The 10,687-nt window shown below is 48.0% G+C and overlaps 2 protein-coding genes across 5 annotated transcripts in view; both read left to right on the top strand.

Moving 5' to 3' along the window:
* The first annotated feature begins 297 nt into the window (after positions 1-297).
* LOC108156841 (sex determination protein fruitless) overlaps positions 298-10,687 on the top strand; it is a 95,044-nt gene continuing 84,654 nt past the window's right edge. For 2 of the 4 annotated variants that reach the window (XM_017288556.2, XM_017288558.2), the window contains exon 1: positions 299-395. In XM_017288556.2, coding sequence (XP_017144045.2) covers positions 307-395 — 89 coding nt within the window. In that variant the 5' untranslated portion in view covers positions 299-306. Of the gene's footprint in view, positions 396-10,687 lie in introns of all 4 variants that reach the window. The other 2 variants (XM_017288555.2, XM_017288557.2) reach the window with 2 other exon arrangements.
* Positions 3,481-5,180, top strand: LOC108156842 (coronin-6-like). Its single transcript, XM_033388693.1, has one exon. It carries the CDS (start codon positions 3,673-3,675, stop codon positions 5,062-5,064), a length of 1,392 nt encoding a protein of 463 aa, XP_033244584.1. The 5' UTR covers positions 3,481-3,672; the 3' UTR covers positions 5,065-5,180.

The following is a 10,687-nucleotide window of genomic DNA, read 5'->3' as shown; positions in this document are numbered from 1 at the left end:
TAAGCGGCTTTAGTAATTTTGAACACATTGCAGTGCCCCCCATTTCTGGGGGCATTCCATTCCGGTGCAGTTTTGGTACTGCTGGGCCACAGCCAGGCATAACCTTCAGCGGCATAGCCAGGCGGCTGTCACAGTTACCTGGTCTCCCACATTACCTTTGGCGCCATGTGCACGGCCCATAAATTCCGCTCAAGCGACAAGCTCAACAAATTTTTACTATGCACATATTCTCGCCACTTATTGTCACCTGCATATTCCGGCATTCGAAGCGAAATTGTGGATGGACTGCCAGGCCATGGTTAGTAAATGTCGGAACGTCGCGGCCATAAAACCGCCTGCTCTATATGGATAAATACTCGTGCTGGGAAGGAAGCAAAAGCAATGCCGAGAACCAAGTGAGTAGAGGAGCAGAGTGAGTGTGGCAGAGCTTCCCAGGGTCTGGATGACAATTAATTGTTTAGTTGCAAACTTAATTGATAAATTGATGGACATTTAAATGCCCGGTCGGAGCCATTAGGGGTCCGAATCAGCATCAGTAGTGGCAGTGGCATCGGCATCGGCATCGGCAGCATAATAATGTCAGGCAATGCCAACGACCATTTTTGGTCGGCCCTGGCTATGGCTCTGGCTCTGGCCGGAGCAAGACAATGCAAATTTCAGACCAGATTCCATTGCCCGACATGGTTGCCCATTTTGGCAGCCTGCAGGCCACTGCAGAGGCCGCTGGCATCGAAATTGCTCCGGCAACGGCGGCCTAGCTGCCTAGCTGGATAGCTGCATAGCTGCCCAATGAAGCTATTATTTGTGGGCCCAGGGAACACAATTGCTGCCTCCCGGCTACCACATCCACATCCACTTCCACGTAGGTGTCACTTACATAAATGGCCAACGGTTCGGGCTGGCATCGGCTGGCATGGGAGGATTGGCTAATCGAGTTCGGGAGCCAGTTTCGACCTGCCCCCGCCGCACGTGCCCGCTTGTCTTTCACTTGTCTGGACGGGCGGGATGGAGCCACGGCCACGGCCACGGGAGCACTTTTCGCAATTAGCTCAACGAAATTATCCGAGTATCTGTTGCTATCGTGTAGCTGTATCTGTTTGTGTATCTGTATCTGGATCTTAGTGTGTTTGTGTGCAACTGTTGCATGCAACAATTTAACTAGATTAGCCCCCATCGTCGCGTCGATTGTTCTCGACTACATGGATCCAGCACTGGCTGCTGCTCCATAAAAATGGCATTCCTGACGGAAGACGGAAGACTCCTCGTCGTCGTCGTCGTCTTCGTCTTCGTCGTCGTCGTCTAATCTAAATGTTTAGCCTAGACATTTGATGGCCAACATGCGCCGTCTGCAGTTGAGTGGCAGCTCCAGCACCGCTGTCAATCGTCATCGTGCCATCCAGTGCCGCCAGCTCAAACGGTGGCTCTTACAGTTGCACTTGCGGATTGGGGATTGCGGAACGGCCGGCAGAGGCAATTATCGTAATCCAGGCACAAGGTGGGCGTGTGGTCTGGGACTACCGAATCCCGACTGATGCCGCATTAACCCATTGACCTTGTTAGGGGAGGCGTTGCGGCCCAATCGGTTTGTGGCACGTTTTTGCGCCACATTTTCCAGCTCTTTTGTTGGTAGGAGGTGGGTGCTGGGATGGTCCAGCAGCAGCCGAGACACCCAGGAAAAATCAATCGCGCAAATCTTATCATTAAAACATCAAAAGCTGCCAGTTGCCAGCATGTAAATGTTGTCAGGCAGCAACTTAATTTCCAGCAGGCCCCGAAGACGACGACTACACAGCTGCAGAACATCAGCGGCAATCAACGGCAGACAATCAAATGGAGAGGCAGCCCCGAACAGCGAGCCAAGCAAATGGCCAAGCGGCCAAGCAGCCAAACGGCCAGGATAAAATCAGCAGGTGCCAGCCAGGCAACAGCAGCAACATCAACAACATCAGCAGCAACATCGGCAACAACAGCACCAGCACCGGCTAAGACTTTTCCGTCAAATGGTGACAACCGGTTCTGGTGATTTTTCAAAATCGCATTCGTGCTGGCAACTGTAGATGTAGATGATGAGCAGGATTAGCCCCAACATTGACAACGCACCCATACCACACTTTTCCGGCATTTCCTCCTCCATCTGATGCTTCATCTGACGCTCTGATGCTCTGATGCTCTGCTACTCCTCCTCCCCATCACATTTCACCGACTGAGTGACTGACATGCAGAAATTATGCTTTGCCACATGGCAAACTCATTAGATGCCTTTGGCTACTTAACACCCCGCCGCATTGGCGTGCAAATGCTAATCAATGTCAATTGCAATTAAGTGTGTGTGTGGGGCAAACTGGTCCAGGATCCACCGAAAAATATTTATATTTTTCCATATTCTGTTAACAAATTCAGACAACTCCCAGATTTATTTGAAATAACCTCAATTGCTCTTCGAAGGATTTGAAAATTTCATAGAAATTGGTAAAGTTAATTCTTCATAAACAAATGAAAGGTTTTCAGTGGTTTTCGTTGTGTTGTAAGTGGTTTAAGTTGTACTCAAACCCTGTTGCTCCACATGGGATTTCAATATGAATTTCTCTTTAAAGAAACTGCCACTCAAGTAGCAGTATGCGTTTTGTAATTTGAAAGGGTCCAGAGCGAGATGGGGTGGCTACAAAAAGGGTTAAAGGCAATTATTGTAGGAGTTGAAAGGGGTTGCCAGCGAGAAATATAACAGCAATTAAGCCCCTAGTCACAATTCGAAAACAAAACATTTTCTCGAACATTACTTGTTTTAGGGAGCGTGAAACAGCAGTATAACTCTTATAGAGAAACTTTTGAATGTACTGATTCGCAAGCCATTTGCCAAAGTATTGTAACTACTTCTGTTCTGCGAAAGATGTAATTTGGAATCATGAACTGATTTATCGAATTGACTTCAGGAACAGGCCTAAATCTGGAATCATGCTAATAAGCAAGACGTTCAATAGTTCTGGTATTGTCTCATGACAATGTGGACATTCTTTGTCCATAACAACAATCATCAATTTCGGATGAGCGGAATATTTAATATATATTTCGTACTAGACTGCGAGATGAAGAAACAAAGCGGATGTAAATGTGAGTGAGTGAGTGTCAATTACGAACAGACGCACTTTTCTCCGGTCCAAATGCCTTTGCGGATTTCGGTCATCTCGTGCCACTTTTAATTGTGATACACGCCATTGCGACATGCTCACACACACATTTCGTTCTTTCTGCTCTACAATTTCCCACGTTTCTTTCTGTATTCATTTGACGGCCCAATGGCATTGTTCAAACACACACAAATCGACTAAATCATTGCTCTTACAAACAAATTGTCATAAAAATCGGTCTAGCCGTTTGGCAGGAACAGAACCACAAACCCCGGCACACGAGACTTTTATATTTTAGATTGTGTGTCCAAACAAGTAGGCAAAACAGCAGTAAATTGTCATATATGTATTCTGAATATCATACTTTTCCTGACACTCGAGCTATTCAGAGCTGTTTTATTTTAAGTTTTATTTTAAGCATTCGTATTTTTATTTCTTAACAAAAACGAAAGCAAGTGATAAATTCGAAATTTTAGTTGATTACTATCCCAAATTCCCGTTTACTAAAGAACTTGCAAACAGAATTCGTAGTCTGAGTCCCTGATTCATGGAAATGTCCTTGGTACGGATGGTACGTAACTCAAAATTCCGTCATGTCTATGGACAGGCCCAAAAGCGAGAGGAGGGTTTCGAAAACATACGCGTCTCGAAAACCAGCTTGGACTCCACTCTCTGCTGCGCCAATCCCAAATTCCTTGCCATTATTCTGGAAACGTCGGGCGGCGGGGCCTTCATCGTTCTGCCACTGTCCAAGACTGGACGCATTCCGTCCGACTATCCGCTGGTGTCCGGACACACGAGCCCAGTGCTAGACATCGCTTGGTGTCCGCACAACGACAATCTGATCGCCTCCGCATCCGAGGACTGTTCGGTGAAGCTGTGGATGATACCAGACGAAGGTCTGATGACCACCCTGACTCAGCCCACTGTCGACCTGGTCTACCATAAGCGTCGGGTGGCCCTCCTGCTGTGGCATCCCTCGGCCCACAATGTTCTGCTCACCGCCGGATGGGACAAGAAGGTCGTCATCTGGAATGTGGGGACTGGCGAGATTCTGGTCCACCTTGACTCCCATCCGGAAGTCTTGTACAGTGCCTGCTTCAACTGGGACGGCACGAGGCTGGTCACCACCTGCAGGGACAAGAAGATCCGTATATTCGACCCTCGCACCGCAAAACTGTACAGCGAAGCCATATGCCACGACAGCGCCAGAGCCTCTCGCGCCATCTTCCTGCGCTCGGGCCTGGTCTTCACAACGGGCTTCAATCGCGCTTCGGACCGCCAGTACTCGCTCCGCGATCCGCAGGATCTCAGCAACTCCATTTCCAAGGGCAATCTGGACATGGCGAGTGGTGTCCTGTTTCCGATATACGATGCGGACACGAACATGATATATCTGTGCGGCAAGGGCGACATCGTCATTAAGTTCTTTGAGGTGACGCCGGAGCCGCCCTACGTGCACTACATAAGCTCCTTCAAGACGACGGAGCCGCAGCGCGGTATTGCCATGATGCCGAAGCGCGGCTGCGACATCATCGCCTGCGAAGTGGCCAGGTTCTATCGCCTGTCGAGCAACGGCCAGTGCCAGGTGGTTTCGATGACGGTGCCGCGCAAGTCGGATCACTTCCAGGAGGACCTCTACCCCAACACACTGGCGGCGACCGCCGCCATCACGGCCGAAGAGTGGATAGCAGGCATGGATGCGGAGCCCGTTACGTTCTCTCTCAAGGAGAGCATCATCGACGTGACGGCCACCAATCAGAATAGTGGCGAGAAAAGACCAAGGAAAAGGGCTATAGGTGGCACAACTTGTCGGGCATCGGACAGCACAATTTCACGCGATCGTGTATCTCGTTCAGCGACTATGTGGGAAAAGTTGCTGAACAAAAACAAGGCGAAACAGATGGAAAAACAGAATGCCGAAGATGCACGGGCATAAGAGCGGACCAAAGCCAAAGGCCTCTATGTCCAACGTAACCCGAACAGCTTTTAAGAGTGAATGTACCATTTCTATATGTATCTAAATATACATTATTATTATTTTCCCAAGCGAAACCCCTTCGAAATCTACGCTTTTAGGGATATATTTGACAAGTACTAGATGTGGGCTCTGAAATTTCTGTCAGTTCTCTGGTTGTCTTTTGCCTAGAAAGTGCATGGAAAATGTATGTTTCCATGAAATCTTTGCTGACAATATTTAAGAGCAATTTCCTGCCATCGAGCAAATTGAATTAAAATTCTTCTTAAGCATTGTCATTACTTTAAATCCCGAGCAGGCTGCCGCCAGAGCGGAGAGAAAAACAGAAGGAATGCGCTCAGATTTTCCTCGGCCAGAGCTGGTGACACGTCCACGAAATAAGTCGCCTAATAACTTCATCTTCATTGGCCAGGACGGAACGGTTTGGGACTGGACGGGACGGGCCGGGTCGACGATTTGTTGGTTGTTATATATCAGCCTTGCCACGCGACAAAACGCTGGCCAGGACGATGCCGACAGCGGGTAGCGTTTTACAGTTTTGTCTCTGCCGCTGCCGCTGCAACTGGTGCTGCGTCAGCGACTGTTGCAAGTTGCAAGTTGCTGATGCACCTGCGGCTGCAGCAGAAGTGGCTGGCAATAAATCTCAATTTAAATGGCGCCCCAGCATGCGTGGCCAAAACGGTGCTTGATGCCTGATGCTGGCCTTCTACTGGTTTTCCTTCAGCTTTCTTTTGCCTCTGTTTTCCCCCATTCTTTCTTTCTTTCCATCTTTCTTTCTTGGGGCTCGCTCATTTGTAGCAGCGCGCGTCAAATTTGTTGCAGAACCAGTTCAGCCTTGGCGGGGAGAGCATGGAGAGCGGCCAAAGAGGAGGCACATTCGAACTGTATCTCTGGTGTCCGTTGCATTTCGAAATGCGATTTACTGTGCCAAAGCGCGATCATTATCCTAACGCAATTTATGCGCCCCGGCCGCGCCCCTCGCCCCACACCCCACACCCCACGCCCCACGCCCCACGCCCAGCCTAATTGCAGCCAGCTTGTTGCAGTTGCAGTTGCATTGTTAGCTGCCTTTTGTGTGCTGTAGTGTGGTGTGGTGTGGTGGCAGTAGCTGCGATCAGATCAGAACAGATCAGAGAACCGCAATCACAAAGATGCAACAACAGTTCCTGTAATGGCGATAATCATTATAAAAATCGAACGCGACTCAATAACAGCAGCCAGCCAGCCAGCCACATGGCTGCTTGCAACATCGAGTGGCACTGCAACTGGTTCTGCAGGGCCCGGACTATGGCATTAGCAGACAGTCTTGGGTCTTTGTCTTCCTTCCATCAATAAGATCGTTTGCCAACGACATTGATCCTCCTCCTTTCCAGCCAGATCGGGCATTCTCGTATGTATTAACATAGCCATCAACGGATTTGTCGGTCTTTATCAATTACGCTTGCTGCATTCTGCATTCCTCTCTCCGCTTTCTGCATCTCTGCCACAGTTGCGAGTACAGCAAGTGGCATCGACAGCGACATCGACTTTGACATCTCTCCAACAGCCTCAGGCCTCAAGAGCCCCTTCCACTCGATTCCATTCCTCTCGATCGAAGATCGAAGATGATGTTGGTGCCTGCCCAGGTAGGATGTCTAATCCCCGCTATGCAACCCGCTGACAGCCCCAAGCTGATGTGTGATTGAGATTTATTTGGGAAACTTGTGGGTTGACGGCACTAGAGATGGAATCTGCTTCAGCAAGATAAAGTAGAAAAGGCTAGCATTCCATAATAAACCCAGACAGAAATCCACTGAAAAAAGGATACAATGGAGGCGCCTTTAAGGGCAAGTGACAAATGCCTTACCAGTACGTGTATCCCCATCTCCCAATCTAATCAGAGCTCACACTCGGCCCGACAAATCCACTTATAAGCTGTCCGGATCCGAGCAATATAAATGTTACATCCGCAAATCTGTGTTACACGACACTCTCCCGGGTCACGTCCACGAATAGATGATGGATGATGGCAGGACATACGATACCTCGTTGCTCCGATCAGGGGGCAGAGAAACAGTGGAGTGGAGTGGAGTGCTGAGTGGATTATAATTTCTGCACAGACAACACATCAGGTAAGGCATCAGGTGGGCCGGGGCGGCTGTGGAGCATCAGAAACAGTTAGCCAGTTAGAGATCTTTCAAGGACACATAACGGGCAGTCGAGTGACAGCTGTGCTGAGGCAATGATAGCGGTAAACGTCGCACACACACGATGCACAGGGGCACCGGGACACCGGGACACCGAGGCACCGAGGCACAGATGCACTCGGAGAGTGAACAAGAACAACAAGTGCAGCTGGGAATGGAATGGCCACAGCAATGGCAATGTCGTCTTCGGGCCAGCCACACGACAGCCCAGCAGATAACTCACTTTATAAAAATTTGAACAGCCAGCGAAGCCAAACAAGCGGCCACCGAACCACATGGATGGATCCAATGCATCCAATGCATCCGATGGAGCCCCTGGAACCCCTGGAACCCAGGCAGCCAACATAACAGGGAACAATAACGAGAACAAGCAGCAGCCTTGATACTCAGGCGATAACAGGGAGGCAACAGCAACAACGACAGCAGCAAAAAATGGAAAATGGAAAAACTATATGTACGGGTGCCGAGCGAAAAGGAAGCAAAAATCCAGGAATTTTCAAGTGGATTACCCAGTTTTTTTTTTCGTTTCGTTCTCTCTGGTTTTGTTTTTGTTGTTTTTTTGCTTCCTCTAAGCTGTGCAGTTGCAACGTGAAAATAAATAAACTTGTGGCATGATTGGGTCTGCATGATTAGTCACATGCTGAATGGAGCCACAGGAGGGGGAAACAAGTCGGAGAGGGGAGCTGAAGCTGCTGCCAAGCTTAATAGAATTGATACGAGTGGAAGCAAGGCCGGCCATAAGATACGCGAAAGATAGCCACCATCAACAGCCAACAGCCAACAGGCAACAGCAACAGCAAAAGCAATGCCATTTATGCCAGCAGCAACAGCAGCAGCAGCAGCAAGCCGAGGCAGGCAGCAGCAACAACAGTTATTGTAACAATAAAATTAGCTAACGATATAAAGGCAAGGCAAGGCAAGGCAAGGCTAAGAAAGCAACAATAACGGGAGAAAGAAAACAAGAAGAGGCAACATCTGGGGGCAAGAGGCGCAAATGCGGATCAGGAACAGGTGGCAAACGTTGCACGACCAAACCATGAAAGAACGGCAAATGCTGATGCTGCTGCTGCTGGTGCTGCTTCTGCTTCTGCAGCTCCTGGTCCTGCTCCCATCGAGTTCAACTCGCTCCCAAGTTAGTGCCGCATGTAAATCATATTCCAGCCATTCCGTCTCCTTCTCTCGCTGTGCCTCTGTGTCTGTGTGTTGCCTGGTTTTGGGTTTAAGCCCCCCTGCCAAAGGCTACGGAAACTCTTCTCTGAAGGTTGCAACACAATAAAGTAATCCGTAATATCCTGTGAAGAATTCAGATATTGGTCACCATCATTAGCTGACTCGATATGACCACGTCTGTCTGTCACACATATGTTTTATCTTCTACAGGTACATAGAGCAGGTATATGATCCTCCAAATGTCACACAATTTTCTTATATTTATGGCGATGATCCGTCTTTTTCTAAGCAAAAATCAAAACTTCTTCTAGCTTACTATTTTATTGTATTTTATTTGGCCAAGATTAAACAATGATCTTCCGATCTGAAAGGGTATCTAAAGATACGACCTTCCGCAGCCAATTTTCCTTTCCAGTTTGTTCTGTTTTATTGCGCTTTATTTGGTATTCAATTTTCAAGAGAAATCTTTGAAATTGAACCCAACAGAAGGAACAGCCACAACAGCGGCAGAAGGCAGAGTCTAGGGCAGTCCTACAATTGGTAATTGCCTCTGCCTGTTGCCACTGTTTCCAGGCCGACTCTTTTGGCCAGAAATTTATTGATTGTCTGCTTCACGCTTTCCTTGTTCGCCTTTTTCGCCTTGTTGACCGTTGTCTCCATCTCTCCATCGTGCTTCCATTTCTGCTCTTGGATCCGGACTTATGCCGGACTGCACTTGTTGCTGTCATGTACTTCAATTATTTTATTAACTTATTCCCAGGCCAATGAAGACATTCCACATTTGGAATGTTTCAATTATCAAATGGAAATCGAACATCTTCGGATTGGAGGCCACTGGGCGCATGAGTAATATTTTTCGAGTATTTTTAAGCATTTATTTCGATTCTTTTCTTAAGACAAACATTGTGCTCAAAACTGCTTTCTGCACATGGACTTTTTCCAATTAAAAAACGCTTCCACTTGGTACTCCATTCCCGCGTTTGTTTGTTGTTTATGTTGTGTCTGCTTATATTAATCTCGGATATATTTAAATAATTCCAAACATCATCCATCATAACTAATGACAGTCCATGGGGCAGAACAAGAAAACTCGGGAAAAAAATCAATTTACATAAAAAATGCATACGCCATGGCGCCCAGAAATGGGTGAGGAGAAGAGCACAACAAGAAAATATAAACAGCTAGAGAATAAGAAAGAGAAAAACAAGTAAGAAAAGAGAAGAGAGAAGAGAAGAGCAGAGAAAATATCTGTTGCCAGTCCATTCGATGGTCACTCAGCTGGCCATTGAAGCGGCAAATGCGACGCAGATGCAGATGCGTGCGCCATTAGAAAGATCCCCAATGGGGGAATGGGAAAGGCCCGAGAAGGAATGGAAGGGAACGGGAACTTGCTTCGATGGCTCGTTGGGTCTGAGACTGCCGCGATACCGTTAGGCCGCAGCGTGAGGCATCTGCAGCAGCATCCGCCAAGTTTCATTGATGCTCGGTCCAAGTCCCAGTCACAGTCCCCGTCCCCGTCCCCGTCCCCGTCCCCGTTCCAGTCTCAGTCATAGTCCAACCCCCAGGTCCAGGTCCAGGTCCAGGTCCAGGCCAAGTCAATCAGGCAGTCAGTCAGTCAGTCAGACATGCGCAGGGAATACTTGAACGACGACTTCGTCTTTGCGGCGACTGCAGAAATTGCTGCACAAAGTTGCCCAATGGGACGCCCCAAGGATCAATGGCAGGTTTATGCCGTTATTGGCCATTGCCGTTCTCTAATGCATGCTAATTTCATTTACCCGCCAAATTATGGCTATTATTAGCCAGTCCATAAACGAGCAAAGCTAAACTTCAGTTGGAAGGTGGTTGCCTAGAAGAATATAGCAGGTATTGTTGCTCTAAATGTAATCGGATTGTATCGATTTCCTATGTATTTTCTAGCATCAATTAGAAACACCTAATTCAGTGTTCCATATGCTGCATGTTCAATCGATTTATCGATATTTTCCCAGCTATTACTGGTCATGGTTGAAGCGCAAAAACATTTAGAAATATCTTCTTCGCAATTACCAAACTGATTTATCTGGCCCACTAATTGATGTTCCTGCTGCGGCGATTGTTTGGGCGCAACTCTGGCGAAACACCTGCAACCCATAAGCCGATAGATACTTTCAATTGAAAATGGGAAACGAAACCCCATTTTGGCCACCGATCAGGCTTCGGTGCAGCCTCAGCCGCTGCTTTAGCTC

The sequence above is a fragment of the Drosophila miranda genome, chromosome 2 (genome assembly GCF_003369915.1).
Source record: "Drosophila miranda strain MSH22 chromosome 2, D.miranda_PacBio2.1, whole genome shotgun sequence".
NCBI lineage: Eukaryota > Metazoa > Arthropoda > Insecta > Diptera > Drosophilidae > Drosophila > Drosophila miranda.
This window is presented reverse-complemented; position numbering and strand designations above follow the sequence as displayed.

Coding starts and splice junctions, on each gene's coding strand:
- LOC108156842 (XM_033388693.1), top strand. CDS start 3,673: ATGGAAATGTCCTTGGTACGGATGGTACGTAACTCAAAATTCCGTCAT.